Here is a 22,126-nt window from a genome sequence, read left to right on the forward strand (position 1 = left end):
GCAATTTAGTTAGGCTCATATCTGGTAAATGGACCCTTAATGTTCAGTTTAGTGTGTAAGCTTGTGAAAAAAAGATGAATGTTTTATTAGTACTTTATTCAGCTTTAAAGATGGATATTTCGGTTTATAAAAAAGATTTGTATTTACTACTTAAAGACAATATTTATTATTGATATTTTACTTTAATATTTATTTATATAAGGGACATGTATCCATTACTGTTTTACAAAATCTTCAAACCATTAGTGGGAACAAATTCACATAACCTTACATCATGAAAATTGTGCCTAATCACAACCTATATCTAAGTGTAAAAAACACATACAGTACATCAAGACTGGATACACTGATATTCAGTACAGGAAAAACTGGCCACTGGTTAGTTTCTTCCTACAAGACATCTTAACAAGAAATAGGCATCTATTACAAGCAACCACCTAAAATGAATATAATGTGAGATGAAATGAAACACAGGAGACCTGGAACAATTCATTAAACTAGTATTTATTTGTCACCAAGTACACTGACATTGATATGGGTTGATTATGCTCAAGTAAACACCAAATTAAACTATGAAGACAAAACCTGAGCCCATTTTTCTAACTGTAGATTTAAGACAATTAAACTGTATTACGATAATCTTTGTGGTAGACACTGGGAAAGTGTCTACCACAAAGAAAAAAAAATGTTCATTCTCAGATCAAAAGATTCCAAGTATAAAAGTCTAATGCTAATGCTAACATAACTGATGTTGTTCAGTACAAGAACATAGCACCAAATGAAGTCCTGAAAAACGTACACACACTTGCACACGGCATAGAGATAGTGTTGTGTTCCTTGATTTGCCAGTAAAAACAGTCATTTTTGACATGAAGGTCCTCTACGGCCTTGAGACCTGCTGGTGTTAAGAGCTCTGAGGAATTCTCTTGATGTGTTTACAACATTATGATACATGAAAATGGACAGACAGACTAACTTACATGAGTCACTTTTCACACGTAGAATTAAAAGGCTCTTAACTACAGTACAATACACAACAGCCTTGAGTTTCTCTCCAGAACCCTACAGACATGTGTCTACACAATTGACAGTGCTAGACCGGGAATTAACAGGATTCTGCATACTGCATAAATACTAGTTACAGAGCCGCCACATAAGAGCACCATGCATTTTATATGCATTTCCTTATGGAGCAAATACTGTTTTCTTAGCACCTTTGTTGAGCACCTAGAGTCTGTATTCCATCAAATCGTTGTCCAGTTGTCCACTAAACTTTCATATTTAATGGTCAAATGTTGTATTATATTTGGGTAATGTTGAATGTCATCACTGTTACCAGCCTGCTCAGCTTGTTCTACGCTACACTCTATTCTAAAGCATTCCCTCTGAAAAACCTGGAATCAGGTTCAAATGAAAGTACTACTGTCCGTCCTCATGTAGGCACTTACATAGCTTCAGTCTTTGACCCTCTGATATCCTCTGGCAGATTCCAGTGGAAAAAAAACAGCACGTTTTTGCTGATATAATACACAGCACCAGTTCCATACAGTACACAGCATACAATAGTACAACCTGTTTTGAGCTTTGAATCATTAGGATTAAAAAATCTATCTACCATAAAAAATATATTACATGATTAGCTGATCATTAGCATGATTACACTCAGTATTGTAAAAATACGTAGTGGTGATGGTGTAAGATTACTGTGTACTAGGGCAAGTAAACATGATTAATATTTTAAAAGATGATGAGTTCCAAAATCTGTAACTGTGTGAGCACAAGGACAAAAAATAAAATTGTGCTAAACAGTTTTAGAGTCTTGGGGGAAACATCATCCACAGATTTAGGAAGGGGGTGGGGGGAATGAGGTATACAGAATCAGGATTGAGAGATTGTACAGTGATGGACCTCATTAAACTTTGATCACAAAATCCTGACTTTAAAGCCAAGCTCATTTTCATTCCTTAAATTATAAATAGCTGAACAGTATTTCTACAGACTATGAATCACAGAATGTCACTGAGGTAGTGGATGGGGGTTGACTTGGCTCTTTCCAGCATTAGAAAAAACATGATCTAAGTCATAAAAGTGTACAAAATAGATATACAGTAAATCAGATGTACATATAGAACCAAGAAAGTGTCTGTGCGTTCTGAAAGGCCTGATCACACAGGAAAACTGATCAAGTCACGTTAAAACACTAAAAACTGTGTAATGTTAAAAACAGAGGTGAAATGCTGTGAGGTCAAAGTCTGCAGAAACACCAAAAACGAATTAAAAGGCAATTAATTCGGTAGAACCATGTGTTGTAGTGATTGTAGGTAGAGCCTTCTACTTCTACACTACCCTTCCCCTACTGAATGTCTGGTTTGGTCCTACCATTGAATGGTATGAGGTTGACTAGGACTCGCATTCGAAATAATCCTTGAGTAGAGGGAACAGGTGCCGTATAACAGGAACGCTCCAGGAGCGTCCCAGAACCTTCTGCCTCTGTCCTCGACCCATGTTATTCACATCTGTGTAATGCTTCGGGAAGCCAAATATGCTGCAATGGAAAAGAAAAGACACCATCACTCATCCACAGTGAGTCAGTATTTTCATCACTGCTACTCTGATGAGATCTAGGCCTTCTGTTTACAAGCGTCCACACTTAATATGCTGACTTTTGCTGTTGAATGGATTGCAACAGCAGTGGGGACAGTGTAAAATGACTGTGTACTGGGGCAAGTAAAACATGATCAACATTTTAAAAGAGTCCTGAAAGGTCTGTAACTGTGTGAGCATGATGAAAAAAATAAAATTATGCTGAACAGTTTTAGAGAATTGGGGGAAGCATCATCCACAAATTTAGGCAGAGATAAAGGGAATGAGGTGTACAGAATCAGGATTGAGAGATTGTATATTGATGGACCTTATTAAATGACAATCAAAAAATCATGACAAGGCAAAAAAGCTCTTTAAAAACAAACTCATTTTCATTCCTTAAATTATAAATAGCTAAACAGTATTTCTACAGACAGTGAATCACAGAATGTCACTGAGGTAGTGGATGGGGGTTGACTTGGCTCTTTCCCAGCATTAAAAAAACATTATTAAAGTCATACAAGTGTACAAAATAGATATACAGTAAATAGGTCTTCTGAATAAAACCAAGAGTCTGTGCGTTCTGAAGGGCTTGATCACACAGCCCTGAGCAAGTCACATTAAAACACTATAAACTTTGTAATGTTAAAAACGGAGGAAATGCTGTAAGGTCAAAGTCTGCAGAAACACCAGAAATGTGTGTTGTAGTGATTGTAGGTAGAGCCTTTTACATCTAAACTACCCTTCCCCAACTGAATGTCTGTTTTGGTCCTACCATTGAATGGTATGAGGTTGACTAGGACTCGCATTCGAAATAATCCTTGAGTGGAGCGAACAGGTGCCGTATAACAGGAACGCTCCAGGAGCGTCCCAGAACCTTCTGCCTCTGTCCTCGACCCATGTTATTCACATCTGTGTAATGCTTCGGGAAGCCAAATATGCTGCAATGGAAAAAAGACACCATCACTCATCCACAGTGAGTCAGTATTTTTATCATTGCTACTCTGATAAGATCTAGGCCTTCCTTACTCAATATGCTGGCTTTTGTTGTTTTGCTGTTTGCAAGAAGCAAGTCAGTTTATATCACTTACTGCTAAAAGACTATGAAAGAGGGAAAAAAGTGTGGCTGCTAACCTGAACTCACACCATTACATGTACTGAAAAAATGTTTGTACTGAAAAAACAAGCAAGTTTGTGGCAGATATGACTGGCAGATATGTGTTGTTTAGCTCCTTAACACTTCAGGGCTTATTACACACTACATTGTATTATCGAGTACTACAGGGACTTCTGTACAAACTGGTGACGTATTTTTTGGTAATAGAATCTTGTAATAACACAGGATTTAGGCTTTTTAAGGGGTTAAGACAGGTGTCGCTGTGTTTCAGCAGTGTTGCAGAGACATGCTGTGTGCTAGGGAAGCAGGTTAGATGAACTGGTGGAATTAAAGCTGATTGTTTGTGTCACGTTCGAAGCTGAATGTTCTACACAGAACATTTCCAGGGACCAGCCATGGCAAATCCCACTGGTGGGACCTTACTTGCTAAAGGGTTAATAAGTTGTTCTAACATGAACACTGGTTAAAAATGAATGTGGTTTATGATCATGTCAGAATCCAATGTTTTATCTTCCACCTCTACCAACTGAAAATTAACTGCATAACTATTATAGCATAACTAGTATACTATAATATACATCATATTATTATATTATGACAATCCACCTAAAAGTGAGAATAACCACCCTAAACTTGGATGACACTAGCGAGACGAACATCTTCCATCACCTAATGTAGTCCATGATATGATGTTTCGCTAGTGTCATCCAAGCCGACGGTGGTTCTTCCCGTAATTTGAACATGTACCCTGGCTATGTAGTTTTCCTTTTTTGCCCATTCTCACCTCTCCATCTCTGTGCACCAAAGGTAATCCTCCTTCCCATTCATGGAAACAGGCAGAGGTCCCATTTTCCCTTGCTTAATGGAGTTGGATTTGGTTGTGATAGTTCGAACCTTATTAAACTGCAGAAAGAGTGGAATAAAATATCCGAATTAGCAATCAGAAAAGAAGAACATGTTTTTGTCAACGACTTCACCTTTTAGTCCCACCTTAGCAGTTCTTCCGATTTCCAGGCAATCCTGCAGATCCAGCTTGTCTGTAAGTGCGGAAGCCAGCGGTCTGTTGAGATACATATTACGACATTTAAATATAATGCTAAACCTTTCTCTGAACTCTGAACAAAATAAAATGAATGCAGCAAAACCTATTTAATACATTTTATATTTTATAATATCAGTTGACATTTTTACACTATTATGGCAGTTTGTTCCACATTGTTATATCTATAAATGTTTTGGCAAAACACATGAGTATTTAGGGATTAATTAAAGATTTTAGGATAGGATTGTGAGATTTTACCTGTTCATTCCAGGTAGATTTCCCCAGAAGTAGCGAGCTCTGTGAGCAGGGCTCACTTTCACAGCATCAATCAAAACTGGATTGCACTAACAACACAACAGGGAAAGAGAGAGTACTCTCATGAGTATGAACACTTCTCCCCCTCAAAATCCCCCCAAAACAACAAAAAGACTACAATTATGCATCATAAGAAAATAATTCATTCACTGAGCCGAGTTACAAAAGAATAACAGACACAGAGAGAAAGTGAACAAACAAAAGTGAAAGTTGCTTTCTAACCTCCAAGAAGCGACAGATGTCAGCTTTATCATGGGCACTCATGGCTACCACGTTCTCAAAGAGCCAGAAGAATGGGCGGTCATCACCTTCCTTTGGCCTCATCATGGTCAGCATGCGATAGTACTCAAAGAACAGGCGGCCTGTGCCCTCTGAGAGAAACACATTCAAATGAAAAAGTCTCATGACATAAAACTAGGCAGCAAAATCATTGTTAAAAATCTAATGCAGTCTATACTTGTAGATTTAATCAGGGTATCAGCTGTACATCTAAAATAAACTACTACATACCCAAATCATTCTTCTGTATATCTTCTGTATAACTTCTCCTTACCAAAAAGGCCTTTCCTGGCTGGATTCACCATGGACAAGTCATTGCAGGGACTGCCTCCAATCAGAAGGTCAAATGGTCCCCATTCAGCCAGCTATAGCAGATAAGAGGCAGACAAGCGTTAGTATGATCTAAGGGTGTGTTTATACTTGTACTTCAGTTCTCTTGGTCCAGACCAAGCAAGAAAATGATACACTGTTACATTTTAGTCCTGGTTTGCTTTGCGGTCATACTGACATACTGACCCCAAAAGGGAAAAAGGTGCAGTATGACCCACGAACGAAAGAAGACTGCAAGTAGAGGGCCGTATAAAGAGAGTGTGATCGCAGGTCTTGTGTACGTTAAAGCTGTAAAATGTAGCGTTACTGTGGCTGCATGCAAACTCACTCATGCCAGCTACACTAATGAACGCAATTCTAATGGTGGCTAGTTTTGGTAGTGTGTGGTTTGGAAGGCAGTCCCGCCGAAAGTGTCAGACAGAAGATGTTAAAGCACAGACACGCAGGCAGGGCTGACACGAATAAACACACTCTACAGCAGCATCTTAATGTGTGCAATGCAATAATGAAATGCACCAGAGTCTGAACTGAAGACTGCGTCTGAAATGTAATCCACAACAGGCGATAATACATAAGTACATATGGAATCAAGTAATTCCTATACTTACATGTTTTCTAGTGATGGTGCGTACATCATTGACATATGAAATCTTTCCCTCATGCTTGATCATCCCCACAGCAATCGAGTCCTCACAGATCTCGGAAGCAATGTATTGTTCCACCTTGAAGCCCAGGTCTTTTAGAACGAGGTAGCCTACAGACGGAAAAAAGGACAGATACACTTAAATAATCTGTCCAATGACAGCCTTCAAATATCAATAACGATTCATTTTATTGTGATTTGACTTAGTAACAGATTCTTATAACTATAACAAAACCCACTGAGTGAATTTTACATGCATTCAAAAATCTGTTTATAATCGGATTTCTGCAGGTATCTGATTATTCAAGTGGTCAGATAAACAGCATACTCCAATTTCTTAGATTATATGAAAGATAAAGAGAGCTGGATTTTAGCTCAGTAATCAAATTTCTTAGTGCATGTTTCCTCTTTACTTAGTATTCTGTACTGTGTTTAAAAAAAAGCAGCAGCATGATGTTTGGGTTTTATATGACATTTACATCACATCTATTTCTGTGAGATTATTCTGGCTGCAAAATAGAAACCTGATTACTGGCAAACTGACTCAAGCAGACCTAGATTTTGTCATTATCTGATTACTCAAGTGGAGTGTAAAAGCACTGATCAGATTACTTGCAAAATTACTGCAGTTTATTTCAGATTTTCTGCAGTTGTCAATTTATGATGTGCATTTAACCTCTCTCACTGACTAACCTGTGGCAATCCCATCAAAGAGGGAAAGGACCCTGATTGGCCGGCGCTGATGGGCGGGAATTGATGGATAGACTCTGTGTGGCTCCTAGTTCACAAAGAAAAATGGCAGTTATGATAAAATCATACAACAAAAAGGATCATGTCAAACATACATTAAAGTGACAATATGGAACAACATTTAATTTACAGTAATTTACCCCAAATGTAGTGGATCAACCAAGGTGTGTGGTGTCTTTTGATTTGCAATTAAGCTAAAAGGCTAATGTGGCTAATGGGTAATGGAAGCTTATACCTTACCAATTAGCATCATGCAAACAATATGTTTAAGCCATTAAATCAAACTGCATTGAATTGTTAGATAATCCCCAGCAGACTTGCTCCAGACTGCCCAGACTTGATCCAGGGGCAGACTTGTGTAAGTGTAAAAGACACCCTAATAGTATTACATGCTTGTATCAGGTGTACAAAATACCTTGCCAATGTTTATACATAACAGTATGGTATATACTGTCAGAAGTCACATAAGCATTGATGGGGTTTATGGCTAGTATAGGGTGATGATGTAGGCTAATTGGTGGTGAAATTACTTGTTAGGTACATTAGCTTTGTGGCAAACCCAGGCCAACAAAGAATAAAGGCAGTAAACACTTTAAACAGTAAACGTTTCAACATTTCCCTGGGCTCTTTAGTGCTGAACAATTTATGCAACAAGTGTAGAGGATAAGACTGCTTGTAATAAGGACATCTGCTACTCACGAATTCAAAGGCACTGTTATTGGCAAAGAACTCCTGCACGCGAACGCTCCAGTCTGGTCGCAGTTTGAGCACACCATATTTCTTAGGGGGCAGACAGACGTAGCAGCTCCACGGATCTACGTCCTTTAACTTATCAAACGTATCTGGTCCAACCAGCACATTCAGACAATCCTTACAGAAACACCTGAGAGGGAGGGAATGATGTAAGACTCATTTTACTTACTTTGCAGTTTGTTAAATGGCTAAATATGACCATCATTTAGCACTTACCCCAGATGCAGTCAATCAAACAAGACAGGTTTAGTATCTATTGTTTGTTTCTTTAGTCTACAATTGGAGATGCAAAGCTAACGGTGCTGACAAACATTATACTTAGACTTAGTCACCAATCTTATCTCTGAAAATTAAAAATAAATTCAAATTTTCTTAAAACTCTTAAAAAAAAATTAAAAAAAAGACAGAAATTAGCATCTTCTGTTCCCAATCTAAGAATTAAACACAGGTAACAAAATTGTCTTGACTGATCGACTGCATTTTGGGCATTTTAAGCGATAAATCATGTTTATTTATTTTTTTAACCAAACTGTTCCTTTAATGTCCCACAGAATTATAATTGGAGATTTATAAGAATGAGATGACATGGTTTTGTACTTTTCTTATAACAATACTTCAATGTTTTTTTTTCAGATTGCTTTTGTAACTTATTATAGCCTAAACATTTTATATGTAGGTGCTTGAGGATTAACCTAGACTTTCATCATTCAGGTTCCTTGCTATTGGTTAAGGTCATTAACTTTACAAAGACAAAGCACTTTAGTACAGGGCCTGAGTTTAAGGAGCCCAACTATGTAAAACACCATTTAGCACAGCAGCTCAGCTAGAGTAATAGTATTCTATTACTTACGCAATAGAATAACAATACTTTTTCTCAAACCATTTCTGAATACTCAACTCTGTAAATGAGAACTTTTCTATTCTAAAGTTTCTAGACCTGCACAAGAATGCAGAGAATAGGGTTAAAGATAGAAAGAGAGAGAAAGAGAGAGAGAGAGAGAGAGAGAGAGAGAGAAAAGAGAGTACATTTCATCTCTAACCTGCAGCAGCTGGCATTGCCACAAAGAATGACCTCCAGCCCAGCACAGCACACAGTGCAGTAAGACTGATATCCGTCCTCATCATATCTGAAAAGGGTCTCAGTAAAGTTTTCCTACACAGGACAACACACACAGTAGCATTAATGTGCATTCAATGGAAGCTCGTGGACAGTAGCAGATGTAGTAGCAGTTAAGTTAGTGTACCTTGCATTTTAAACAGAGGCTCCCTTCGAAAAGCGGATGGAAAATGTCAATGTTGGCAGTTCCACATGAAAGACAGAAATCTGCAGAATGTGCACAAAAGACATAAGCTTAGCCCCACATGATACCTGCTGTAAGAAATGAATCAAAAACTGTACATACAACAAGAACTCACCCTCAATCTTTTTGCCTTTGGCTGTGACTTCGTGAACCATTTGGTCTAGGTTGAGAAAATAAGGTATTGTGAGGATGAAATTCCATTCGGTTTGGCCCATTATTAAAAAATGTTAAGATATAAAGATTATAAGCATTTACAAACATGCTGCAATATGCTGCAGAGCACAAACATACTGTCAATAAATAAACAACATGTTGTCCATTAGAATATTGCATTAAATGGCTTTTGCATCTACCTCTACTGTAATCCTGTACAGTGGTGGAGGGCCTGCCCCTGTGAACATACTTCTTCTTGGCTGGAGGCTGATAATCCGACACAGATGAGTCCGAAGACTCTGTTTTCTGGTTGGCAGATGAATCTGTATGGCAAGGAACAGATTCAGCCATACTGTACTTTGTTAAGGCATGTAGGTTACATATAGATTACAAATACAATTCATTATGGTCCATTATTTAAAAATGTCTGTTCAGCGCACTCAGCAGTTCATAAAGGGCTACAATGAACTGCTAGGAAAAGCAGTATAAGATTCAATCACAATCTTACTTGAAAAAGGAATTTGAATAATCATGTTGTATTTTCCCTGGAAGCTAGACACCAGGACAATATATGTGTCTACATAGTATATAACAGAGTATAACGGTATACAGCAGTTGTGCTGGGATGAATTTAAAATGTAGTTATAGTGTAGTTAACCAGAAAGAAATATGAGTTTCAATAAAAGTCCAGCAATATGATACCGGTTGTGAACCGATTTCAATGAATACTTAAGCTTTTCTTACAATGTGCCATATATTGTAATGACACAACAATAATACTGAAAACTGAAAGTTTTGGTTACAGCATTTTGAATTTCATTTTGTCCCATCCCTAATCTTACCATAGGAGTCAGGGGGTGCAAATCCTGCAGGGCCTGTCGGCTGAAAGCCCTCAAAAGCCCAGTTCAGCATAGCCTTCACCTCCTCCGCTTTGTTCCCAGTGGAGTTAAAAGTCTTCGAGCAACGCTCACCAGCCAACTACACACACAAAACATTGCCATGATATTTCTTGCACTGCATCTGAAAATTCAAACTGTGGCTGTTCACACTCAAAAACATGATCCAAGGAGTTCTGCTGACTTACAAACTGAAAATATCTGTGCATTAAATGCAATTAATATAGCATTTTAAAGTAAAATAAATGCAAATGCATGTCTGTATGTACTTATGTTGAGGTAGAAACATTCATATATACATACTCTATTTGACTGAATAGAAGTGTGTGGCTTAATTGTATTCAGTTCACACCATTTCATTTAGGGTGCACTTTGCATTCTACTGTACCTCAAGAACTTGATAAATGGCATCTTTGTAGGCAGGCAGACTGGCATAGGAATTGTTGCAAAAGCACTTTGCAAAGGCAGCAAAAGGCAAAAGCATTTCTGTGTACATCTGTAGGAAGAGAACAACGAAAGAAAGATCATAGTCAAGTTCACAGTCAATATTGCTAAAGGGGAAAAAAGTCATTTTTCAAAAAGACTGGATCCTCACCTCAGAGTACATCCCATCTCCAAACCACTCCACACGTCTCATAGATAGGGGGGCATTCTTTGACTTCCAAGCCACAACCAGTCCCGGCCACCAAGAGAAACCCTTTACCTTCCCCCACACCAGCTCTCCAGTGAGAAAACCCTTCCCATCCTACAGGTGGAGAAACACAGTCATGGGAACATGTCAACAGACCAGACAGCAGTGGAGATTATACAATCAATCTAGTAGCATTAGTGGCAGCAGTAGCACAGAGAGAGGCTCAAGACCTTTTTCCACTCTTAAAGAAAAATGGTTTCTAAATGGTGGGCCTAAATTTAAGATTAGAATTTGTAGCAAATACTATAATATTTGAGCAATGTCATAAACACACAAAAACACACCTTTGAGTCCCTAAAGAACAAAAAAAGAGACATGTGAGAGTGAAGAACCTTTAAAGATTACACATCCACATTAGGTGGAGTTATTAGAAGTAATTAGTTAATTGTTTTTTCACACTCATTCATCTAATTTACAATAATGTTCTTTACATAACCATACTTTTTAAGAGTGTAAGAAAAACCTTTTGAACCGTTTGGACCCTACATTATGCAGAAACAAGAGATGTCCCGATCCAATCCAGGCTTTTTTTTAATGGACCAGGTATTAGCTTGTAAAGCTTGATCCAAACCGATCATTAGTTGTAGCAGAGCGCCCTCTGGTGTCCTCTATGCACCCTTAACAGATGAGAATCTCAGTGGACACCTGCCACAGCGAGAATCTCAAAAACTACCCTAAGCATTGTCATTGCGGTGACCTTAATTTGTGACCTTATTACGGTGAACAAAAACAAAAAAGAGTGTTATCTGAACTGATACATTGCCTGATGCGGTGCCGTTACCAGCAGTCAAAACAAGGCAGAAGATCTTCCTCTTACAGGAAATCTGTAACAAATTTTTTTGTTTTGTTTAGCAAAAAAAGGCCAAAGATGAATTTCAGATTGGGGTACTTTTTGGGGGAAAAGCGGATAGCAGACAACAAAGTAAAGCGGCAAATTTGGGCATGACTTCAGCTTAGTTTAGCTCAGAATCTCGTTTTAAATGTGACGCAGCAACAGCAGACAAATCACCGAACAGCAGTTAAAAGTGTTTGTTAGTTATTGTATCAGAAAAGGATAATCTTAACCACTCTTCTGTGAAACATTTGTCTATTTTCTGCTGTTTTAGCCATTTAACGCACACACACTAGAGAAGCAAATCATAGCCTGTTCAGTCTTACACATGAGTAATCAACAAACAGCAACAGCTATCAGTTCAAAGAGTACCACTCTGTAGGATAGTGTATGTACACTACCTTACACCTGACTGCAGCGCTTTAAAGGAACTCTGAGCTGTATGGTCAGGTTGTTTAGTTAATACCAAATAAATAAATTAGTTTAGAATGTTTATATAAACTGTAAAAATGCATTTACTAAAGGCTGTACTATTTGTATAAACACAAAGATTGTATCGAAACGGTACTGGTACAGTCAGCTTTAAGGTATTTGGATTGGGGGAGGCAAACAAACATGATGGTCATCCCTAGTAGAAACTCTTACAGAAGGCTCTCCACTTTTCCAAAACTAATTCTTTGAAGAGCCACCTACTGAAAATCTCGTTATGGAAGCCTTATAGCACGGGTGGACAATTCTGGTCCTGGTGTGCTGGATTCCTGCACAGTTTTGTGCTTTTCCTGCTAAAGCCCACCTGATTGAACACCTTTTGGCAGTTTGCAATTGGCAACTGGGAAGTTTAGCAGTTCTGTTCAAGCAGGAAAATCCACAACATGTCCTGTACTCCGGCCCCTTTGCCCACCCCTGCTTTTTAGAAAATCTTTTATATGGCACTGCACCAAATATCTCTTTTCTGCCATTTTTATTTTTAAGCCTGTGGCTTACATTTGATCATAAAGCATGACTGTTAACACATGCCAACAGAAGCCTGGGATGCCATAGTTTGGAAACAGCTAATTAGTATTTCAAGAAGAGTTCCCCTAGTACTTCTTTACCTGGTATTTCTGGCCTCTCTTTCCAGACCTAGGACTTGGTGTAGCAACGACTGATGCAATCAAGCTTCCATCATTCTTCCCCTACAAGCAAAAGGCATTTGACTGATCTAATAAACATGACACAATGTAAAAATGCTATAAGACCATGAATATGGAGTCACAATCTAAAATGCGTACACAGGAAAGACCTAATAAATGTGTGAAAAGACATACACACATGACGCATGTGACACCATGCTAGCCATGCCCCTAACTGTTCTTAAAAGGCACAAAGATAAGACCCTGGGTCAGAGTGGTACGTAAGAGTTTCAAAATGTAAAAGGTGTAAGTTTGTTGATCTGATGGGAATGGCTGGAAGGAAACTACAAGAAAGACGGAAAGCTAAAGAGGCAGTCGTAGTGCTTTAGGAGGTAAGGCGACCAAAAGACAACAAACACAGAGCCAGAATTGCAGCCAGCCAACTGGACAGAAGCAAGATAGCATGGTAGACCTGGACAGGTACATACCACCTCTGCCTTCTTGACCGGGATCTGTGGTTTGTCCCAGGTGCCTGAGCCAGCCTGAAAGACAGCACGTGCCTGTGGCTTCTGACGCAAACTGCTTTCCCAACCGTATATCCCCCTAACGGAGTCCTGAGAGACAATAAACACACACACACCCTCGCTCAGCCTACACCCCCCCCCATGACTGCACTGTGGCAGCAGAGTGCCCAAGGAAAATATAAGAAAAAGAAGGAATGCTGGCAAGAAAGAGAGAAAGGAAGGTTAAAAGCCAATTAAAATAGAAATTAGTGTGGATATCAATATTCAAGATCAATATTCTTTTGATCTAAAATACCAAAACAAACATGTTTACCTCTCGTTTGGAAGAACCAGACACAACTACATCATCTTCAACAAAGACCACTTTGCCATCTTTGCCAATCTCTGCAAGAAGAATTGTAAGATTAAGTCACACCAATGAAGGTTTAATCTGTCGATAACAAACCAATGGGGAACCTAAGCTATCTAAAGTATCTAATGAGCAATATGTCATGACTGTGATTCCCATGCATGGCTTTCATTGGGATGAGCCTTCTTTCATCTTCACAGTGGTTGTAAGGAAGGATGGGAGGGGATTAGGGGGCAAGGATGCTTTGCTATGAGGAGGACAAACTAGGATTTAACCCTTTAAAGCCTGAGCCAATCAAATTCTTTAAAACTGTAGTGTATATTTGACTTTCTGAACATTTATGTTTTTTTTTTTTTCAAATTAAAAAACAGTGCATATACAGCATCATCATATTTGATTTTTATTTAAACAAACTAAAACATATAGCCTTTCAAAGTTTCTAGAAAAATAACATATATTAAATTTAAAAAAAAAATGTTTTTCTGTATGCAGAGCAATGATAATCATAACAAGCTGAAAAAACATTATTATAAATAATAATTATTATTTGTGTAATCATTTGTTTTATTATTATTATACATTTTTTTATTATTATTAAATAATAATCCATCAAAATAATTGAGTATTTAATTATCACACTGATGTTGCAGATGTCTCCAAAACTCAAATATGTATTAAATATAATACACTTGGCTTTAAAGGGTTAAAAGCATTTTCTGGTAGTTACTTGCTCTCAAAGAACTTAAACTGGACTTAAGTGTCTTTCTCACACCTCTCTTACTGGTTATCTTCTGCAGTCGCACCGTGCATGGCTTCACTGAGTCTGAAAGGTCAACCATCTCTGGAAAACAACATATTGTTTCCATCAATCCAGCAGGTTTCTAGGAGCATTGCGTTTGCTTTCCCAAAGACTACGGCAGCAAGTAACTACACAGAGATGCAACTGAACTGTGTTAGTAAAAAGGTAACAAATGTATGAACCATTAGAATATTGGTTGCAGAGATACAACAGCTGAATGACTTCCTTTAAAAGGGCTAAAACTGTTTGTGAAACCCGTTACTGTAAGATTATAATTTAGTGTCTGTCAATGATCAGACAATTACTATGAAACGTATGTGCAGGGTTATATTGTTGCTATTAGTTATTAGTAATGAGAATAGGATTGGATGTGTGGGCCACATATGGAGCCTCAAAGTCAGTGTTAAGCTTTGCAAGTTACACATGCCATCCGAAGAGTTCCTTAGATGTCTTCACTGTGGCATCACATAAGTTACAAGTGTTTAGAAAACCATGTTACAAGCTGTGGTACTGAAGCAAGCTATTAAACCTGCAGATTCTTATATCATGGGCTTCCCACTGTATTGAGTCATTGCATCCTTTAAACCTTGGAAAACATTGTATGTTTTTATTAGGTTTTAGAACAATTTCTTAATATGCTGCGACATATTAAAACACAAAGGATAGCTAGCATGGGTGTCAATAAAGCAATATATATATACGACAGTGTCTGCCAGACTGGAATGGGTGGAATACATGTTGAAAGTATGCCCCGTCAGAGGTAGTCTACAATAAAAAGACTTAAGTGAAGGGATTCCATGGCCTAATTACAAAGCAATCCCATTTATGAAAATGTACTGTTTAGGAAGCCAAATTCACTTCATGTACTTACTTGATATCTTCCTCCTCCTGCCATTTCTGACAGGTGTCTTAGTGCTGGTGAGCTCTGAGGATGAATCATCATTGGTTGATTCCAGGACTTTGGCGTTATCAGAGTCGCTCTCAGCCAAGCTCTCAACTAATTGGCTGACATCTCCATTCTCTATTGCCTATGTGTTCAAGGGAGTGACATATTTACACAAGCACAAATCACATCAATTAAATGATATTATTAACTATATTAGGTCTAACTAACTTACTACCAAATTCTTATTCACACTTCAGCACACCTGAGCAAAGACTTTCTCCGCTTCTAGAGGTGGACAGGGCAATGCCAAAAGGCTAAGGATAAGTTTCCTGAAGGCAGAGTCTTGCCCGGTGGTCTTGAGGACACCGCTCCAATGTTGCTCTAAGGATGGGCTAGGTAAGCCATGCAAGCTGCCTTCAGTGTGTCCGTTTGCTTCTATTCCTTCACCATCTCCTTCCTCAATGAGCTGGTACTCCAGAAACTCATCCCTGAGTTGTGCAGAAGCCTCTGGGGCGGCAACAAGGCCGAACTGGGCACCAAGGTCTACGACAGCCTTGCCTGTGACCTTTAGCCTTCCCTCTGGGCTAAGAAGTTGAGACATGCTCCTCAGGATGCCATCACTCAAAGGAAGTCCCTCAGCTACACAAGCTGTAAGTGTCTTATGGAATGCCATACACTCATCCTGAAAGCCCTTCAGAGAGTCAGCCAGTTCAGCTTCCTTTTCTGATAGAAAGTCATCCACTGCTGTCCCGCCAAAGCTGAGCTCAGTGCTAGGAAGGTATAACTTGGGGTTTTCAAGAATCGCAGGATCTCGTTCTTTCAGGAAGCGTACAACAGCTTGAGGATGGAGGAAACTTGAGGCATAGGAGCGTAGCAGACCACTGGCTTCCCGAAGGATCTGTACAAGGTCTGCCCGAGCAGAACCCTCGCGGCGTTCTAGGCGATCATTAAACGCATTAAGTGGTCCAAGGCTATGGTCCAGGAACATGAAGGTGACCCTGAGTTTGGGGTTTTCAAGTTGAGAGCAGATGAGTTTGGCTTTGTTGTCATCCTTGCTGCAAGAAGTAAAGTATGAGATCAAGTCTGTCCACATTTCAAGCACCCTGTGGATGAGAGCACAAAAAGCCTTGCAGTTGCTGGAGAGGGACCGGACTGAGCTATCAAAGCTGCAGACACCGGCAAAAAGCCCCTTGAGATTGTCATTTTTTGTACAGCAAGTGGAGTAGTGTTCATAAATACTGTCAACCAGTTCTTGGACCTCTTTAGAGAGGGCCATCACACCAGAATGGCAAGCTGAGTTTGCCAAGTCATAAAGACCACCTAGGGCCACCACGTTTGGATTCAGCTCCTTCAGCTTCGAGGCAACCTTCACAGATGCCTCATCCTGGTCATCAACATAAAAAGCTGCCATGTTGCTAAGTGGTATATCAAATTTTTCCAGGGTGTCCACCAAAGATGTGGTCATACAATCATCAGAGTCTATGCACTGAAAAACATCCAGGATCCGTATGCAATGCTTTGCAGCCTTTTCGTCAAAAAATCCCAAAAGTACTACACAGGCAAAATTCCCTTCCTCACTCTTTTTGCCAAGCGCTACCCTTCCATAAAAGTAGACACAGTAAGGAATCTGCTTGGTGGCAGAAGAAATGTCCTTTGGGTACTGTAATCCAAGAACATGCCGGGCAGTACGCTGGGAGACCTTGTTGGCGTCAGGAGGCAGACAGTGAGTTTCAATGAAGCGCAGCATGAGTTCACTATGGGTGAAGGAGTCGTCAGCCTGCTGTCCTTCTGATGGTGCCTTTTTTGCAGCTATCTTGTGCTTTCTTGACTGCTGGTGATACTTCAAGTCACGTAATCCTGAGTGAAGCACGTTAATATTTACATCACAGACTGTACAGTATGCATAGGTATCCCCCTGAGTGCTGGGACTGACCCATTTGAAAGTTTCTTGCCACTGCGGATCATAAGTAATGTTCTTTTTTTCTAGATCCAGATCCGTGTCGGAATCCTCTTTTCCTTTTCCTGAGCAAAAAAACAGACAATAATTAAACACCCTTACAATTATACAGTAATTATTATAATATAATGTACATTATATAATAATATTAATACAAATATGCAATTAGAAATTAAACACCTAAGGAGAATTTCAATTACATTTGTTCATTATAAAGCCATGATCTTATTGCCTACATAAACAAAGTCTTACCATGGGTATCTTTACTTCTCCGGAGCTTTGAGCTCTGGGGAGGATTAAGACTTAGATTTGCAGGTGCAATCTTTTGACCATTGCGTGCCTCCGTTGGGTTATAAACCTGCACAGTCATGTTAGTTTGGAAAAATTTCCTAAACCATTTCAGAAAGGTAAAATTAGCCCTGAATTTCCCCTTGATGAGCTCTTCCACATCAACAAACTGTAATAAGAAGCAGTTGATTAGAAACACTTTAAAACCTGATCAGATTTTATTCGTAAACCAAAACAAGATGCAATTCTAAACAATTCAAATGAGCAATAAAGCACAGTCAGCTTAAAAGTCTCACTTTTGTGACGTCCATTTTCTTGAAGGCTGCCTGTAGAAGACTGTAGTTCTGGAGAAAATCTGTCTCGTTCTGGGACTGGAACTTTACTTTGCTTATGTTGATGGACCCTGGAAAGAGCCAGTCCATCAACTGGCAAAAGCATGCCCCTGAAGAGAAACAGGCAACATCAAGTATGCTGATTATGCACTTTACTATGCCCTGGCATGTTGTTCATGGGGTTCTATTAATTAATGAGTATTTAACCCATGTATCCAAATGACATTCAGCAGTTGCTCATGAGTATAAAAGATCGATGAGTGTTCAGTACCTGAACATATCTGTTCCACCTGAGTGAACTCGGTTTGTAGCAAGTTGTTAAGCCAGGACAGAACCTCATTACGGTTCCACTTGTCAACTGGGCCCAGATCGACATTTGTTGCCATTTTCTGCAAGAAAGAAATGAAACGTAAATTAAACTTTGTCAGATGATCGTTGGTAGAGAACAAATTGAAACAAAGCATGACACATTATGGTCCCGTTCACACCTGGCATTAGCACACGTCCTGGGTGTTCCGAAGTTCAAGCCTCGGGGGCAAATTGTGATCCAATCACTCAACAATCAAATGCAGAGGTGGTCAGAGGCACAATAACTACGACACCACACCGGCCACCATAAACACGAGTTAGCTGTGTGCATTACAATAACAAATTAAATTATACTATTATTAATATTATATTATTTTGGTATATTAAAGGCACCATGCACAAGCAGCAGTCACAGGTGTGAACGGCTATGCGTTTCAGGAATCACTTGTGATCAGATCACCCGGTCGCATGCTAATAGTTGACAAAATGCTTCACACAGTTAAAATGTGTAGTTTAAAAAATTCAGTTATAATTAAACATTTATTACACCATTCTGATCTAATGACGATGAGCTATTTCACGTTTTATTTTAAGACAAGACAAATGAAGAGTGCTCCGGACACACATGCAAGACCAATATAATAATAACAAATAGAAAACAGTGTGTGTGTGTGTGTGTGTGTGTGTGCATGTGTGTATAATCTATGGACATACAAACTATTGAGAATAGAAGTAACTAAATAAAAGTAGTCACATTAGTACATTAGATACAGTATTAAGTTACAGTACTGTTACTGTTAGTGTTGCAATGAAGGTTATCCACAAATGAAGTGGGTTACAGTTACAGTAATAAATAAAGATCCTCTATAAGATTTTTAAAGAAATTTTTAATGCTATTTATCTTCATTTGAACAATTTTAAGAGATAATAACAACGACTGCTGAAAATCATCTGGAAAAACTGTAATTAATGGAAATGCCCTTGTAAGGAATATGTTACGACACATTTATTACTACTTAAAATAGTTCAAACTAGAGTTACATGCAAAATATCATCTTGGCAAAATGAAAAGAGGTTTAGAGGCCTTCTGAAAGATGGCTGTAGATGCATATTCAGTCTGGGAAGACCTCAGAACACCAAGAAATCATCCTTTTACAAGTGGAGAACATTTAAAACAATCGGCAACACGGTCAAGTCAGGCCGCCCTACCAGGTGTAGCCAAAAAACAGACCAAAGTCTCCAGAAATCCTAAATTGTCATCACTGGACCTAAAGGTAGCTCTTACAAAGAACAAGCTTCTACCATCAGATAGAGACTGCCCAAGTTACATTCTCATGGGAGGTGTGCAAGGAGCTGTCAAAAAAAGACTCAACATTTATCTGTCCAGAGCATGTTGTTCCAGAAATCCTGGTCTTTGTTTAGGTGTTCTCTTACAAGCTACAGTCTTGCTCTGGCTTATAGCTACTTGAATAAAGCCCATAAAGCCCATGACATAGTTCATTCATGGTGGTCGCAGAAAAGTGGTCGTATTGTGCAAGTAACGTTAAATGCCTTGAATTATAATAATAATTTTTTTTAAAAATCACCCGTTTTAGTCTAAAAAATTGAAATGTGTTTCTGTGCTTTTAAAAAAGTTGGAGGGAAAAAATGGAAAATACTTCCTACTGTATTTCGTCAGCTCTCGAAGAAAATCTCGCGGGTCAGATTTTCCCGCGAACAGAGCAGGCAGGCTTCGATTAGGAAGTTAAACTTTGCAAACCGGACACTGTAGAAATAAAGCCCTGATGCGAATGACCACACTGAACACACGAGCTAAACAACAAAACAACCCATGTGGGACTTCTCCGGCTTCCTGTAATCACCGGCCCCTCTGCTCGAGAAGTGCACGTGCATTTTTAACTAGTCATTTTTCAAGCTAATGGAAAGACCTTTATTCTTCTTTTTCTTCAGATTTATGGCTGAGATTAAGGCTGACAGAGCGACCACCTAAGTCCGCTTTGTTTGGGTCTGTCGTTAAACTACTTAGCTAGCTCCCACTGCTATCTATCTCTACAGCTCTCTTTGAACGCTTTACACCCACGTTCAAGAAATAAAAAGCCACTTCTGCAGAATAAAACGCACTGATTAAGCTTCGTCTAGGCTTGGTTGTTTTATTGGGTCGAGACCGGCTGATGTCTTTGTGCCAGTAGTGTCTTTCGTCGTCTTTGTGTCTTCCAGTGGTGATCGCACATACGAGCCCTGATGCGAGCTCTACCCTCACTGCACACGCACAGATCCACAGACTGACTGTGGTGTCACTCTCGCTACAATAAAACGATAACGGTAACAAAGTCATAAAAACACGTGTCTCTTTAAACCCGAGTCGGACCTACCTCCTTTCCTTCGGTACCGCAGGCCACTGGTTTCTGCTCTATCGAGCAACATCCAATACACCAGTGTACCCCACCTCCCCGACACCCGCACAAACCCCCCCACCCCCCACCCCCGATTACGCCCCCTACAACATATTTATTATTCTTAATGCCATTTTCTCGCACGGGATTGGTGGAGAAACACGGGGGCGGTCCTTCGTAATTCGGTCTCCGACCAAGTTCTCGCGAGGCGATTGTTGGTAGCGTGTTTACCGCATTAGCCTGCACGATAAACGCGATAAATGTGACCCGACAGGAAAATTGTTTCATATTCAGCCGTATTTCTCACTAACGTAGCATTGCCTACCCCAAGAACCGACGTGTTGACTGTGGTGTGATGTTAGGAAAAATAAATAAATAATAAAATAATTCGATAAATAAATAAAAGAGAAAAAAAAACAGCAAACGTTTCACCATCACGCCCGCAAAACAAGTCTACACGAACGCACGGTGTTAATTGCTGAGTCACTTATATAAATAAATAAATATATATATATATATATATATGTATAAATATAATTAAATCGACTTTTATTTAATTATTTCAGTTTTATTAATTTTTAAATAAACATTTATTTAGAGATATGCGATGACAATGGCTAGTTGCTAAGGCTATTAGGCGACATCTCAAGTCCTGTTACATTACTGTGCATGTGTTTAGCTAGTCAACTAGTCAATTTGAGTTATCGAAAGAGCCTCGTTATTACTTTACTTCACGTTTTCATTATTACTTTACTTCACGTTTTTAGGCGCGGTCCTCTAGGAAAACGCTTGCTTTTCGTTTTACACACGATCACATTATACATTATTAGAACACATGTAAACACGTTTTTTATTCTTTTTTTTTTATTCATTTTTATATGCATTTATCATGCAGTCAAAGTCAAACATAAAAAACAATAGGATATACAACCTCAACATTCATATATCATCTAAACACATTTATAAATAGGCTATAATCGAAACGTGGGGTCGTGTTCTTCACGCGCTTCGACTTCGTTCCTCTTGCAGTGAGGAAACAGCTCCTCTGTTGGTTCTTCGTTTATTAGGACGCGTTCACACACTGTCTTTTTAACGTGGTGGTGCTTTCGCCATTCTGTAACTCTGATGTTACCTCAGCGCCCGCGTTACAGTGTACTTCAGCTATGAACAGCTGGTCCGATTTCGGGCGGGAGGTTTTCTGGCGCTGAGGTCCAACGTGCTCAACAAGCCGCCCATCTCCGCCCATTCATTTAACGGCGAGGCCAACGAAATGGCGGTGCTCCATGTGTTTCTCTAAAATGGTAGACTGGTCTCTTGGTTGTACCGAGGTGAAGTCCACACGACCCAGACACCGACCCACTGCCCTCTCTCTACTCTAGACGGGCTGTCGAAAGACTGCGTTTCAAAATGAGACTGAAATACCAGTCAAATACAGTCAATCACCTCAAACCCCTTCATTTCCTGGTTCACTGGATCATTTGTTTTTACAGTA

At 39.2% G+C, this 22,126-nt stretch overlaps 1 protein-coding gene across 2 annotated transcripts; it reads right to left on the bottom strand.

The window, feature by feature from the left end:
- Nucleotides 1-503: 503 nt before the first annotated feature.
- Nucleotides 504-20,687, bottom strand: dnmt3ba (DNA (cytosine-5-)-methyltransferase 3 beta, duplicate a). Of its 2 annotated transcripts, XM_072681816.1 has the most exons (27): nt 20,614-20,687; nt 18,204-18,321; nt 17,897-18,042; nt 17,565-17,769; nt 15,618-17,377; nt 15,341-15,497; nt 14,443-14,511; nt 13,635-13,705; nt 13,286-13,411; nt 12,780-12,860; nt 10,758-10,907; nt 10,551-10,658; nt 10,109-10,244; nt 9,467-9,589; nt 9,229-9,273; nt 9,057-9,136; nt 8,853-8,965; nt 7,759-7,942; nt 7,003-7,087; nt 6,275-6,420; nt 5,611-5,701; nt 5,280-5,428; nt 5,001-5,086; nt 4,691-4,760; nt 4,485-4,603; nt 3,359-3,524; nt 504-2,545 (listed from the first exon to the last, which is right to left on the bottom strand). In XM_072681816.1, exons 2-26 carry the CDS (start codon nt 18,316-18,318, stop codon nt 3,380-3,382), a joined length of 4,560 nt encoding a protein of 1,519 aa, XP_072537917.1. In that variant the 5' UTR covers nt 18,319-18,321; nt 20,614-20,687; the 3' UTR covers nt 504-2,545; nt 3,359-3,379. The 2 variants fall into 2 exon arrangements, with proteins under 2 accessions (XP_072537917.1, XP_072537918.1); XM_072681817.1 differs by lacking the exons at nt 504-2,545; nt 3,359-3,524; nt 4,485-4,603; nt 4,691-4,760; nt 5,001-5,086 and having other exon boundaries at nt 5,362-5,428; nt 5,568-5,701.
- Nucleotides 20,688-22,126: the final 1,439 nt, after the last annotated feature.

This window comes from Salminus brasiliensis, chromosome 6 (assembly GCF_030463535.1).
Source record: "Salminus brasiliensis chromosome 6, fSalBra1.hap2, whole genome shotgun sequence".
Lineage (NCBI taxonomy): Eukaryota > Metazoa > Chordata > Actinopteri > Characiformes > Bryconidae > Salminus > Salminus brasiliensis.

Coding starts and splice junctions, on each gene's coding strand:
- dnmt3ba (XM_072681816.1), bottom strand. CDS start 18,318: ATGGCAACAAATGTCGATCTGGGCCCAGTTGACAAGTGGAACCGTAAT. Junction 15,498..15,617: donor CGGAGAAAGTCTTTGCTCAG/GTGTGCTGAAGT, acceptor TTGAACACATAG/GCAATAGAGAATGGAGATGT. Junction 5,429..5,610: donor AGCCAGGAAAGGCCTTTTTG/GTAAGGAGAAGT, acceptor TGTTTCTCTCAG/AGGGCACAGGCCGCCTGTTC.